We start from the raw sequence: 15461 nt of genomic DNA on the forward strand, positions 1-15461 counted from the left end.
AAAAGGAAGACAGAAATATGCAGGACACGAGGGAGAAAAAAAGAGGCGAGGCCTGGAGCCTATTCTGTATTTGAAGAGTTTTCTGCTACTGCCAGGCTAATCCTGATTCAGTGACAGAAAGTTTTGCTAAAAGTGGAAACTCGTCTCTTATGATCCCTCCCTTTTCAAAGCTGTACTGATCTCTGCCTCCTCCTCTGCTGCCCAAACTCACAGCTCACTCCCTGCCCCCCCCTACTTCCTTCTTAGCTTCAGGAAGGAGCAGAAAGCTTTTGAGAAAGAGAGCCCTATAAGTGGGAGAGGTTGGAATTCCTTCTCTGCCTGAGTTCATTTTTCCTCAGTTTTTCCTCTCAGTTGCTACTAACAGCTAAATGCTGCAGCTGGAAGCACAGTGATGGTGATCCAAACAAACTGGGTGCTGCCTCTGTTGCAGCTTTGCCTGTTCTGGAATGGGGTACTGACTCAGCAGAAGGAAGTAACTGGGACCCCTGGTACTTCCACAAACATCATTATTTCACCCCCCGCCAAAACATCAGCATTCCAAGGTAAGAAACAGGCACTTCCTTCCAGGTGTAGCTTTGCATTCTTGTAGATGGAGTGAGAGAACTTTACCTGACAATATTAGTTACCAGTATAGATGTATAGAGGTTTAGATAGCTCTGCATGGAAAATGGTTTCCTTATAACTATAGTCAATTTTACTGCATCATTGCCTTCTGATAGAATACCCAGTCTCTTATTTTTTTTGTCTCACGCAACTAGAGACTGGCATAACTTATGTGAAGAGAGTGGGTGAAACTTCACCAAGTAGATTCCCAAGTAAAGGCCAAAGAGGGAATGCGGCAAGAAAGGAAGGAGTTGCTTTGCACTTGATAATCATAGACATGTGTCAGTAAGGCTGTTGTGGATTTAATTTACTCTGTTTCCAAGTTTTATGTGAAATGGAGCAGTTTGGCCCTTTAAAAAATAAACTCAGATGTTAATATCAAGAAATACGTGTATAATATGACAGAAAATTATTTTAATTACTCACCTTTCCAACTCCTAGCTCACTTATTAAGAGATCTGACCAAAATGAACACATTAATGACCAAAAGATGCTTGCACTTTTTCCCATCACCAAAGAGGGCATTACTAAAAGGGAGCACTGTGTTAACTACACCTTAAGATGCATTAATGTGCATTATTTACCATAGGTCCCATTTTATGCAGTGGGTGCTAGTTACTAATAATGCATGTTAACTGCATTAGTGCACACTAACACAGTAACACACATTAGTAAATCTAGCCCATAATTTGCTCACAGCCTTCACCATTAGATAGGGAAAGGATGTAGGTGTTTTGTTGTTTTGCATGCTTCTGTTACTTAAAGAATACAGGAGCAGAGCGGAGCAGAGCAGAGCAGAGGAGTTTTGTAACTTGCTGTTTGTCTCTTATTAACAGACTGCCCTGTGGACCTCTTCTTTGTACTGGATACTTCGGAAAGTGTTGCTCTCAGAGTCAAACCCTTTGGGAATTTAGTTGAACAAGTAAAGGATTTCACTAAGACTTTCATTGATAAGTTAACATCCAGGTAAATCAAAGCCTATTTTGTACTAACAGCTCTCTCTTCACAGTACCCTGTTAACTGAGGTTGTATTATTAGGTCTCAGTTAAGGGTTAAATTTCCTAGAGGATCATTTCAAACTAAGAATTAAACCTAACAGGACCAAACCAAAAGCAGATTAGGGTGTTAAGCTTTAACAGAGAAACAGTTCTGAGCTTTAAAGTCAGACTGCAGAGGAGCTGTATTTTCACCGTCCCACAACACTTACACACTCTCATCTCACTCCATCTTACAGGACTTACACTGTTCAGCAGTGCCTCATTCACCCACTCATACAATGTGTCATTCCACACACCCACAGCACCTTATTTCACCCAGAGAATTGAAACACTCCCATAATGTGTCTTCCATAGGGATGGAAGTGAACCTTAGTGTGACATTGAGAGATGCATTTTTGTAGAGAGAAGGGTGATACATGAATAGGTCTTCTGGTAGATATGGTAGAGGAAAGGACAGCAGCAGAGTTCAGAAGAATATGAAATGGGCATGGATTATTTCTAGTTGTGAAGAGATGAAGGAAAAGACCAAGACTAACTACAGTTTTTCCTGCTCCTTTTTTAGAAGAGTTATTAACCAAGGAAAGTATTGGACCCTTCTGTGAGTTTAGGCCTAGCTGGTGAGGGCTGTTTTTAAGGATCAGATAGGCAAGTTCTACAGTGCTGCGTACGTCTAGTAGCGCTATAGAAATGATAAGTAGTAGTAGTAGTAAGCTCTATGTGCCTGGGAAGCAGGGGTCATTCTTTGGTTAGAATGGGTGAAGATAAAATTAGAGTGAAAAAGGCAGCAGTTTCAAATATAGTACCATAGAGGGCACTCACTCTTTAATAATGTCTTCAGTCAAACTTTTTCCATTTAGTTTCTTTTCCGAGAAGAGAATAGCAATTGTTGCTGCCCTGTAACAGATACACGTGCCCTGATAAAATCCAGAATTTTTTTTTTGTTACATTTGTACCCCACGCTTTCCCACTCATGGCAGGCTCAATGCGGCTTACATGGGGCAATATTCCACAACTGTGTTTCCTCTCCCCAGAGTGTATATGTGTCTCTCTCCAAATTCTGTGCATATTTCACACTTGAAGTGTCTTTTGCTTGTTTGTTCCCTAGTCCCATACATGCCATTTATAGGAAACTGCATTTTCCAGAGTGTTCTCGTTTTCCAATCCTGAATTATTGTATATAATGTTTTATTGGGTTCAAAAATGTATAATCGGAGGGGAACTACATGTTTAAATGAGATGAAATTAAATGTGTTCCTGCCTATAATCCTAAATTGTGCGTGTGTCTCTCCATTATTCCTATATATATACTTATTCCTCTCTCTCCCAATCCTGCATGTTTCTACATGCACAAACTCAAGCACATACATGAAGTGAAATTATGTAATTTACGTGTGTTATGTGTTTAAATGTTTAGAATATTGACACATACACACATAAGTGTGCATATATATGTGTAAATGCCAATATTCTACCTAAGCATTACTCTGCAAATATATGCTTAACTTACATAACACATATACAAAGGAAACATACAGGAGGAGGGAAATGGGTGGGACCAAGGTGGGGATCCCACTTCCATGAGTAGGCTACAGAATACTGTAAATTGCTCATGTGCCTGCCACATTTAGGCACCTGAGCTTAAGCCAGCTCTATGGCTGGCATGAGTGTGGGCGCCTAGATGTTAGGCACATGGATACTAGGTTATGCTACTATTTTATAACAGAACTTGGTGCCTAGGTTCTGTTGTAGAATAGACTTCTACTGCACGGCCTTGATGCACCTATATAGAGGGACTCAGCTGTAGAAGTACCCCCATAGCGGGCAATTCTATAACAGTGTGTCTATATCTAGATGGGAAGATGGTAGAACGAGAGGACATGAAATGAGATTGAAGGGGGCAGACTCAAGAAAAATGTCAGGAACTATTTTTTCACGGAGAGAATAGTGGATGCTTGGAATGCCCTCCCACGGGAGGTGGTGGAAATGAAACGGTAACGGAATTCAAACATGCGTGGGATAAGTATAAAGGAATCCTGTGCCGAAGGAATGGATCCTCAGGAGCTTAGTCAAGATCGGGAGGCGGGGCTGGTGGTAGGGAGGCGGGGATAGCGTTGGGAAGACTTATACGGTCTGTGCCAGAGCCAGTGGTGGGAAGCGGGACTGGTGGTTGGGAGGCGGGGATAGTGCTGGGCAGACTTGTACGGTCTGTGCCAGAGCCGGTGGTTGGGAGTCGGGGCTGGTGGTTGGGAGGCGAGGATAGAGCTGGGCAGACTTATACGGTCTGTGCCAGAGCCAGTGGTTGGGAGGCGGGGCTGGTGGTTGGGAGGCGGGGATAGTGCTGGGCAGACTTATACGGTCTGTGCCCTGAAGAGCACAGGTACAAATCAAAGTAGGGTATACAAAAAGTAGCACATATGAGTTATCTTGTTGGGCAGACTGGATGGACCGTGCAGGTCTTTTTCTGCCGTCATCTACTATGTTACTATGTTACTATGTAGGTATGTAGGTGCCAAGAATGCATGAAAATGAACAGAATGCGTGCACAAATTTGTGTAATTGCCAATATTTTGGTTATGTGCTCTTCCATAAACAGGTGCCTAAATGTGATGGCTTAGTTTGAAGGTGGATGTACACATGGGTAGAGTCTAGGTGGGGTATGGGCGGGGCGCACTGCTACACACACAAGTTATAGAATATTATAATTTATGCACATTGTTTGGAAATCTAGACATGAGCCTAAAATATAGGTGCATATTTGCCCTGCTACACTAGATTTATATAAAGAAAAGTGGACACATACTTTCCTTTATCGTGTAAACTCCAAATAGGTGCCTTCGTGGTACCTAAAAATAGGTGCATTGTTATAGAAATACTCCCATAGAGTGTAATTTTAAAGCAAGTAGCCTAGGTGGGGATACTGAGTAGTTGCCTATTTTAAACCTATAAAATACCGGGACAAAACCAGCAGAAATTGTAGGTAATCTGAACCCACTTACATTTATACCTACTTGGGACTATTTTAGAAACAATCTGGTCAATATTCAGCCAAAAGCATCAGTATTTTTTTAAATGCTGAGTGTTGTTGACTAGATTAGCTCCGGTCCACAGTGGCATAGCCGTGGGTGGGCCTAGGCCCACCCCCTTTGAAATCAAGGCCATCCAGCAGCAGTACAGCAGTGATGTGACTGGTGGGAATCCCCAAGCACTGCCAACTGAAGACATTTGGCATTTCTCCAGGATATCAGGGGGTCACTTAACTCCACTCCCCTGACCTCCAAGTACCTTTAAATTATTTAGTTCTTTGCTGGTAGTGAGCAGCCAGGGAAGAGACCAGGTAATGGCGTCAGAGGGAAGGCTCAGAGGGACCAGGGAGTCAGAGAGAAAACTCGAGCTGGCGCAAGCAAGGGGAATGAATTGCTGCTTACTATACTGGGTGGAAGGGGGATTGGGGGAGTGGAGTTAAGTGACCCTACGATCGCCTGGGAGGGAGGGAGGGAGGGAGGGAGGGAGGGAGAGATACTGAGTAGGAGGGGTGGCAGGGGCAGGATTGTCATGCCAACCCACTTTGGGCTTTGGCCAACCCATAATTGGATGTCTGGTTATGCCCCTGGTTCCAAATATTCAATGCCAGGGGGGGGTTCCTGTTATTAGGGGGTGCTGGGAGAGGATAGTACTCATTTTGGGGGTTGGGGTTGGATCAGATTTGTGGGGATCGGGAGGGTGGTAGGACAGGGACTGTCCTTCCCCATGTTTTAACTTGTACAGCGCTGCGTAACCCTTGTAGCGCTATAGAAATGCTAAGTAGTAGTAGTAGTACCTTGTTGGATGTGGTGTGGGAGAGAGGGGAGCTCTACAACAGCTTCTGCATGCTTCCTGGAAGCTATGTAGATGCTGAATGATATTTAGTGGCAGCATCCACATAACTAAGTGACAAAGTTAGGACTGTTATTTATATGGTCCTATGTAGTCCCTTAGCTATGCAGATGCTGGCACTGAATACTGCCAGCACCCTCATAGCTCCTGGTTCCTCCACGATGCCACCTTTGGAACACCCCCTCCTGACCACATTTAAAATGGCCAGTTAGTGCCAATAAAGCAAAACAGTGAAGATGACTAACAAAAACAAAAATAATCAAAAATTAAAAACAAGAAAAAATCAAATTTGTATTTAAAAATACAAATACATAAAAAAATAAAAAATATGAAAAAGACGACACTTGTTTATAAAACATTAAAACACTTTATTAGCCAAAGGATAGCAGGGAGAAAGGGACTCGACACAGCTGTGTTTCGGCCGTACAGGCCTGCGTCAGGAGTCTTCTCACCGTGTGTTGATTTTTAATTCTATCCAATTGTAAAGGGAATATGTGTGTGTCTTTTTAAACTGTAGCGTTAAATGATCCTTGGAACAAAGTGAAGCAAAAAGCATCAGAGCAGCGTCTCGTCTCTGTAAAATCAAACAGAGCTAATTTGATTTTTTCTTGTTTTTAATTTTTGATTATTTTTGTTTTTGTTAGTCATCTTCACTGTTTTGCTTTTTTGGTGTTTTTTGCGAAGACTGGTTTCTTCTGTTTTTTTGTACCAGTTAGTGCCAATGGCATTGCCTGTTTAAGTACCGGTTAAGTGTCACTAAATATTGGTGGTTGGCCTGAGTGCAGTTTAATCCTGAGCCTGAAATAAAAGAAAGAAATTAACACATTGGACAATATGGCAACATCAACCACTGCAGGGTAAAAAATTTGCATCAGGCATGGATGCTGTTCAAAAACACCATCCTAGAGGTACAGGACAAATATATTCTGCGTATTAGAAAAAGAGGAAAAAAGACCAAACGTCAGCTGGCGTGGCTAAACAGTAAGGTAAAGGAAGCCATTAAAGCCAAAAAACAATCTTTCAGAAAATGGAGAAGAGAACGGACTGAAAATAATAAGATAAAGCATAAGGAATGCCAAGCCAAATGCAAAGTGGAGATAAGGAGGGCTAAGAAGGACTTTGAAAAAAAGTTAGCGTTAGAAGCGAAAATACATAGTAAAAATTTTTTTAGATACATTAAAAGCAGGAAGCCGGCTAAAGAATCGGTTGGACCGCTGGACAAAAGTGGTGTTAAAGGGGCGATCAGGGAAGACAAAGCCATAGCAGAGAAATTAAATGAATTCTTTGCTTCGGTCTTCACCGAGGAGGATTTTGGAGGGATTCTGGTGCCAGAAAGGGTATTTGAAGCAGGCAAGTCGGAGAAACTAAACAAATTCACTGTAAACTTGGAGGATGTAATGGGTCAATTCTGCAAACTGAAGAGTAGTAAATCACCAGGACCGGATGGTATTCATCCCAGAGTATTAATAGAACTGAAGAATGAACTTGTAGAGCTACTGTTAATAATATGCAATCTAGCCCTAAAATCAGGTGTGGAACCGGAAGACTGGAGGGTAGCCAATGTTACGCCGATTTGGGAAATTATAGACCAGTGAGTCTGATGTTGGTACCGGGCAAAATGGTAGAGGCTGTTATTAAGAATAAAATTACAGAGCACATACAAAAACATGGGCTGATGAGACAAAGTCAGCACGGATTTAGTGAAGGGAAGACTTGCCTCACCAATCTACTGCATTTTTTTGAGGGGGTGAACAAACATGTGGACAATGGGGAGCCGGTGGATATTGTGTATCTAGATTTTCAGAAGGCGTTTGACAAAATGCCTCATGAAAGACTCCAGAGGAAACTGGAGAGTCATGGGATCGGAGGTAGGGTATTACTATGGATTAAGAGCCGGTTGAAAGATAGGAAGCAGAGAGTAGGATTGAATGGCCAGTATTCTCAATGGAGAAGGGTAGTTAGTGGGGTCCCTCAGGGGTCTGTGCTGGGACCGCTGCTTTTTAACATATTTATAAATGACCTAGAGATGGGAGTAACTAGTGAGGTAATTAAATTCGCAGATGACACAAAGTTATTCAGGGTCGTCAAGTCGCAGGAGGAGTGTGAAAGATTACAGGAGGACCTCGCGAGACTGGGGGATTGAGTGTCCAAGTGGCAGATGAAGTTCAATGTTGACAAGTGCAAAGTGATGCATGTGGGTAAGAGAAACCCGAATTACAGCTATGTCATGCATGGGCGTAGACTGGGGGGGGGGGCGAGGGGGGGCATTGCCCCCCCAAACGAGTCGCACCGGCGAACTGGCGGGGCTTAATTGTGTCTTCCCCGCCGGCGCTGCCTCGGTCTCTGACTCCCTGCAGCATTTTTGTCCGTCGCCGTCAGCGCTGCCATTCATTCTCACAGGCAGCCTCGTTCCCACTCTCCTTTGCCGCGTCCTCCGGCTCTCTCTGATGCACTTCCTGTTAAACAGGAAGTGCATCAGAGAGAGCCGGTCGGAGGAGTGGACGCGGCAAAGGGGAGCGGGAACGAGGCTGCCTGTGAGAATGAATGGCAGCGCTGATGGCGACGGACAAAAATGCTGCAGGGAGTCAGAGACCGAGGCAGCGCCGGCGGGGAAGAGCGAGGCAGTCACAGGAGCACTGTTGAGGTGATGGGGTAATGCTAGGTAGAGGTGAGCGAGAGAGGTGGGGAATGTTGGTGGGGGGAGATGCATGGGGGAGAGAGAGGGAGAAATAATACTGGATGTGGAGGAGGAGGGAGGGACAGCAAGAGAAAAGGGGAAATGTTGGAACATGGAAGTGGGAGGGAGGGAGACAGAGAGAGATGCTTTATGGGGATGGGAGAGATGCTAAAAGGGGAAGGAAGAGAACGAAAGAGATAGATGTTGGGCCCAGGCTGCAAGGAAGGGAGATACTGAGAGTGATGTGGGCAGTGAGAGAGAAGACGGAGGGAAGAGAGGTTGTACATGGGGATGGATGAGAGGGAGGGATAGATATACACTAGAGGGGAAAGAGAAAAAGAGGGAGATTGTGGATCCAGGGACAGAAGGGAGTGAGGGAGAAATGCTGGACAATTGGAGGGAGGGAAGAGAGAGAGGAAGAAATGCTGGACCACAGGGAAGTGGGGGCTGGAAGATGCTGGGGTGTGGGTGTGTGTGTGGAAGGGACAGGGAGATATTAGGCTACAATGGGAGAAAGGGAGCAGGCGTGCTGAGCTAGAAGGTTGGAGGGAGGAAGTTGCTGCAAATGGTGGAACTATTTGGGAGAGGCCAAAGGGGAGGTGGGAAGGAAACAAATGAGAGGATGATAGTGATGGGGGGGGGGGGGGCAGAAATGTGGTAAGGGAGTTGATTAAAGATGAAAGGAAATGAAAGGTTGGAGGAAGGACTGAGAAGAGGAATGGGGCAGCTAGTGGGTGAGAGAAAGAAATGGAATTTGATAGCTGAAAACTAAAAAGGAGAAGGATGAGGACGAGGGTGAAATTTAAGTGATCAGAGAGGAAAGAGCTAAAAAAGAAATAATGTGTCAAAGGTAGGTGTAGTGAAGGAATGGAATAAGACAGGAGAGAAGAGAAAAGACAAATGGACAGCAAGAAGTTGAAGGAGAATTAGCAGAAAGACAGGAAAAGAGGAAACTGGAACCAGCATGATTGAACAGTAAAATGTCCAGACAACAAAGGTACAAAAAAGTATTTTATTTTGAATCTATTAAATGGAATATCAAATGGAAAGAAGACACTGCATAAAACAGAAGACACTGGGACCAAAGCGAATAGAAAAACTAAATGATCTGACAACAAAGGTAGAAAAAAGTATTTTATTCAGAATTTATTAATTGGAATATGTCAGCTTTCTGTGAAATTTTGCATGTAAGTTTCAATTTTTCTGGTATTGCTGCATGCTGAGTCTGACTTCTTGAGTTAACTTTCCAGTTCAGTATTTTGCCTTCATATTTTCTGCTTTCTAGTTCCTTGTGTCATGTCTGTTGTGTCATGTGTTTTTCACGAGGTAGTGTATTGGTGTTTTAGAGCCTGGTGTAATTACTGTTCTGCCTTTTTACGCATAAGGTTGCAGCTCGTCCTGTCCTTGGAATTAGTGCTGTTATGGTTTAGTAAGGTTATGAGTGTGTTTTTGCACAAGTTTGTGTATAGTGTGTTGCAGTGGAGAGATTGTGTGTTGGCTTTACTGAGGTGGCACCAAAACATCAGAAAGGGTGTAGAGCGTAAATCATGACACACTACCTCTTGAAGGATCTACATATAGAGCTTATGCATTTCTAAGGTCAACACTGGCATGGTATGGGAAAAGGGGTGGGGAAATACTACTGGAGTGGAAGAAGGAAAGAAGGAAGGGAGAAAGAGCTGGCTTGATATCTCATACATATTCATTATGGTTATTCCCAAAAAAAGCCAGCTTTTTTTCCCTTCCTTCCTTCCTCCGTATTAGCATATTCATTTGCATATGTATATATGCAAATGAATATGCTAATATGCTCCGCCCCATCCTTTGCCCCCCCAAATGAAACAGTCAAACTACGCCTATGATGTCATGCAAGGTTCCGCATTAGGAGTCACAGACCTAGAAAGGGATCTGGGAGTCATCGTTGACAAGACGTTGAAAACTTCTGCTCAGTGTGCTGCGGCGGCCAAGAAAGCGCACAGAATGTTTAATATAATTAGGAAAGGGATGGAGAACAAACACGAGGATGTTATAATGCCGTTGTAGCGCTCCATGGTGCGACCGCACCTCGAATATTGTGTCCAAGTCTGGTCGCCGCATCTCAAAAAAGATATAAAGGAATTGGAGAAGGTGCAGAGAAGGGCGACGAAAATGATAAAAGGGATGGAACGACTTCCCTATGAGGAAAGGCTGAGAAGGTTAGGGCTCTTCAGCTTGGAGAAAAGGCGAGTGAGGGGTGATATGATAGAAGTCTACAAAATAATGAGTGGAGTAGAGCGGACAGATGTGAAGCGTTTGTTTACACTTTCAAACAATAATAGAACCAGGGGACACAAGATGAAGCTAGAATATGGTAGATTTAAAACAAATAGGAGAAAGTTTTTCTTTACTCAGCGTGTAGTTGGACTCTGGAACTCGTTGCCGGAGAATGTGGTGGCAGTGGCTGACCTTACGGAGTTTAAGGGGGGTTTGGACAGATTCCTGAAGGAAAAGTCCATTGAACGTGATTAATTATTTTTTTTTTAAGGTTTTTGCCAGGTTCTTGAAGCCTGGATTGGCCGCTGTCAGAGACAGGATGCTGGGCTTGATGGACCCTTGGTCTTTTCCCAGTATGGTGGTGCTTATGTGGATTGCAAGACTGGTGCTCTAACCACTAGGCCACTCCTCCACTCCACTTTGCCAACCTCCTATAGGTAGTTATGTGATGCAGCCTTGGAACATCACGCCATGATACCCTAAGAATGTCTCCCTTTTCCCCACAGCTAACTAACATCATTTATTCGCTAATATCAACTTTATGATTCTACCCCTCCCTAATAGATATACACAGCACCTTTGATAACAGCATACAGTATGCTTTGAATATGATATAATATATGCATCTATCTCTCCCTACAAATTTTGGGGTACAGACTATAGAAATCTGCCCAGCAGTGGTCCTACTTCCCAACTACTGGAGCTGATGACAAAGCCCACTTCAGCCTTATTCCTGATCTATCTTTGCAATTTATGGGACCCCAGACCATAGAAGTCTGCCTGCATTGGTTTTACTTTCCAACCTCTGGAGTTGCCATCGAAATTCACTTCAGCTATGAGGTCATATAAGTTTTATTTTAATGTGAATCCACCCTTTTTCTATCTAGGGATCCTCTGTGTTTAACCCCGTGTATTCTTGAATTATGTCACTGTTTTTATCTTCACAACCTCCCCCAGAAGAGCATTCCAGGCATCCAATACCCTTTCTTTGAAAAAGTATTTCCTAATGTTGCTCCTAAGTTTACTACCCTGCAACCTCAGCTCATGGCCTTTAGTTCTACTGCTTCCTTGTCTCTGAAAAAGATTTCATATTAATACATTTTAAGTATTTAAACATCTATATCATATGTCCCGTATCCCTCCTTTCCTCTAGACCAGGGGTCCTCAAATCCAGTCTTTGAAGTCCACAACCCAGCCTGGATTTCAGAATTTTCACAATGAATATGTTTGAGATCTGTTTGGAAGCAAAGAATGGAACTAGATCTCATACATATTTATTGTGGAAATCTTGAAAAGTAGGCTGGGTTGTGGACGTCAGGACTGGATTTGAGGACCCCTGCTCTAGGATATACATATTAAGGTCTTCAGAGTCAGAAAACCTATATCATTTTGTCACCTTCCTCTGAACTACTTCAAGTTCTTTGATGACTTATAGTGAGATACAGCCCTCAAAATTAAACACAATGCTCCAAATGGGACCTCACCAATGACTTGTACAAGGGCATTAACACCTCCTTTTTTCTACTGGATATGCCACTCTATGCAGCTTAGAATCCTTCTGGCTATGGCCACTGACTTATCACATTGTTTTGTTGTCTTGAGATCCTCAGACACTATCATCTCAAGGTCCCTCTCCCAATTTGTGCTTATCAGCCTCTCATCCCCTAGCAAATACAACTCTTTTGGCTTTCTATACTCCATGTACATCAGTCTGCACTTCTTCACATTACATTTTAACAGTCAAACGTTAGACTGTTCTTCTAATTATTTTAGATCACGTCTCATGTTGTCCACTTCTCGTGTGCCCCTCTATTGCAAATCTTTGTTGCAAAACAGCAAACGTTTTGTTCTAACCCCTCAACAATGTTACTCATAAATATATTGAATAGAATCGGCTTCAATACTGATCCTTGAGGCACTGCACTACTCACTTTCCTTTCCTCTGAGTGAATTCCATTCACCATTACCCTCTGTTGTCTGTCACTCACACAATTTCTAATCCAGTTCACTGCTTTGGGTTCTAACTTCAGCTCATTCAATCTGCTCATGAGTCTTCTATGAGGAACTGTGTCAAAGGCTTTGCTGAGAACCAAATATACCACCTCTAGTGCGTGCCCACCATCTAATTCTCTTGTCACCCAGTCAAATAAATCAATTCAATTTGTTTGACACAATTTTCCTTTGGTAAAACCATATTGCCTGGGATCTTGTAACCCACTGGATTCTAGGAAGCTTACTATACCTTCCTTTCAGCAGGACCTCCATTATTTTACTAATAATTCTACTAGTCCTTTGTATGTATTTATTTTTCTTTCCTAATTCTGTGTGTCTCTGTCAACAAGGCTGTCAATTAGTGCAAAATTGCGTGTGTGTGTTTTTTTTAATAGTGAAGTGGGTACTCATTCATAATGTAGGTAGACAGCATACATGTCCAGGCTCGCACCACACTCTTTTCTTCTAGATAACATGACAACAAGGAATTTAGTTCAGATTTGTGCAAAAAAGGGAACAGCAAACTTTGTTCAGGTGTGAGCAAAACAAGGTCACAGCTTTATTAACAAACATCAACACTTCTGGGGAGCACCCGAGCCCTAGCTCTTTAAGTCCTATGCTTTGCCGCACCATCAGCCAGCTGGGGCATTTAATCTGCTATGGATGTACAATGACCTGCCATCAAAATGTCCAGCTAGGTCGTGCATTGGTGGTGCCTCTCGACTATGTGGTTCAGTCCACGGCCTGCCTTACTCTGCAGCTGGGTGTTACCAGTCCATAGAGCGTCCATTGTCTATTTACTTTGCTCTGTGAATACTGCGCTCAACCAAACTGGTTTCTAGATGGCCCTTTATTGGCTCAGGTACTCCTGCTTGCTGTGACAGAAAGCAATGTATACTCAAATTCAACAGTTTAATAACCATAATTAGCTAAACAGTATATCGACTGGTTGTTAGAGATAAGTCACCCTATAGTCATGTACATTGTAAATCAAGAACAATAACTAATTAAACAATGCTTCTACTGACTAGCAGGAATAGGTCAACAGCCAACTGAGATTTATCCCATCCCTCCGACAGAACAACGGGGTGGGAGGGGAGGCAAAACCCGAGCGCTGGCAGCAAGGCAAGCTAAAACCCAGCTTCCCTTACATAAGTACGTAAGTATTGCCATACTGGGAAAGACCAAAGGTCCATCAAGCTCAGCATCCTGTTTCCAACAGTGGCCAATCCAGATCACAAATACCTGGCAAGATCCCAAAAAGTACAAAACATTTTATACTGCTTATCCCAGAAATAGTGGATTTTCCCCAAGTCCACGTAATAACGGTCTATGGACTTTTCCTTCAGGAAGCCGTCCAAACCTTTTTAAAACTCCGCTAAGCTAACCGCCTTTACCACATTCTCTGGCAATGAATTCCAGAGTTTAATTACACGTTGAGTGAAGAAAAACTTTCTCCGATTCGTTTTAAATTTACTACATTGTAGCTTCATCGCATGTCCCCTAGTTCTAGTATTTTTGGAAAGCATGAACAGACGCTTCACATCTACCCATTCAACTCCACTCATTATTTTATAGACCTCTATCATATCTCCCCTCAGCCGCCTTTTCTCCAAGCTGAAGAGCCCTAGCCACTTTAGCCTGTCCTCACATGAAAGTTGTCCCATCCCCTTTATCATTTTTGTCGCCCTTCTCTGCACCTTTTCTAATTCCACTATATCTTTTTTGAGATATGGCGACCAGAATTGAATGCAATATTCGAGGTGCGGTCGCACCATGGAGCGATACAAAGGCATTATAACATGCTCATTTTGTTTTCCATTCCTTTCCTAACATTCTATTTGCTTTCTTAGCCGCAGCAGCACACTGAGCAGACGGTTTCAACGTATCATCATTCAAAATTAGTCGGTCTCCACATCGGCCCCACCTTTCACCCTGCAGCCTACCAATCACCTGGCCCAGCACCCCCTGCATCGGCGGCAACGCACTCCCACATCACCGCTGACAAAAGAGGCCCCAGGCTGGCTGCAGGGGGAAGGAAGGGGATGATGGCAGTGATGTCCTTTCATGTGGCCGCTGCCATGTTAACTTTTGGCAGCACTCTATTCTGTGGCTACCTTTCCCTAACGTAGGCATAGCTCACACATGTCTGGGTTCACACCCCACTCACTTCTTCCAGACAGCATAACAACAAGGAATTTCATTCAGATTTGTGTGAAACAAGGTAACAGTTTTATTGATTACAGGCAATAAACTTTGTTCAGGTGTGGACAAAACAAAAGAAGGCCCTAGTTTTATTAATAAACATTAACACTTCTGGAGAGCACCCAAGCCCTGGCCCTTTAGGTCCTGTGCTATGACCTACCATCAGCCAGCTGGGGCATTTAATCCACTGTGGATGCGCAATGACCTGCCATCAAAATGTTCACGCGTTAGTGGTGCCTCTTTCGACTATATGGTTCAGTCCACACCTGCCTTACTCTGCAGCTGGGCGTTACCAGTCTGCAGAGCATCCACCGCCTATTTAATTTTTGCTATGTGAATACTGCGCTCCACCAAACTGGTTTGTAGACCTGGCACTTTATTGGCTAAGGTACTCACATTTCCACCACAGTCCCGTGCAGCAAGGTCTGCTGCGGGTCCCTCTCCCCTCCAACTAGGGAATGTGGTAAGCTGCGGCTAAGGTACGTGGAGGGGCATAATCGAAAGGGACGTCCAAGTTTTGATGAGGACGTCTTTGCATAATGTCCCCATCCAGGGACGGAGAAACCCGTATTTTCGAAACAAGATGGAAGTCCATCTTTTGTTTCGATAATACGGTCATGGACGCCCAAATTCTGAAATTTGGTCGTCCTTAGAGATGGTTCTCCCTAGACTTGGTCGTTTCTTATTTTTGGTGATAATGGAAACCAAGGATGTCCATGTCAGAAACGACCAAATTCAAGCCATTTGGTCATGGGAGGAGCCAGCATTGGTAGTGCACTGGTCCACCTGACATGCCAGGATACCAACCGGGCACCCTAGGGGGCACTGCAGTGGACTTCATAAATTGCTCCCAGGTACAT

The 15461-nt window shown here is 43.6% G+C and overlaps 1 protein-coding gene across 1 annotated transcript in view; it reads left to right on the plus strand.

The window, feature by feature from the left end:
- The first annotated feature begins 209 nt into the window (after positions 1-209).
- Positions 210-15461, plus strand: part of COL6A1 (collagen type VI alpha 1 chain) — a 422434-nt gene continuing 407182 nt past the window's right edge. The window contains 2 exon segments of the mRNA XM_030210386.1: positions 210-542; positions 1440-1569. Of these exon segments, the coding sequence (XP_030066246.1) occupies positions 392-542; positions 1440-1569 (281 nt within the window). The 5' untranslated portion in view covers positions 210-391.

The sequence above is a fragment of the Microcaecilia unicolor genome, chromosome 7 (genome assembly GCF_901765095.1).
Source record: "Microcaecilia unicolor chromosome 7, aMicUni1.1, whole genome shotgun sequence".
In the NCBI taxonomy this organism is placed as follows: Eukaryota; Metazoa; Chordata; class Amphibia; order Gymnophiona; family Siphonopidae; genus Microcaecilia; species Microcaecilia unicolor.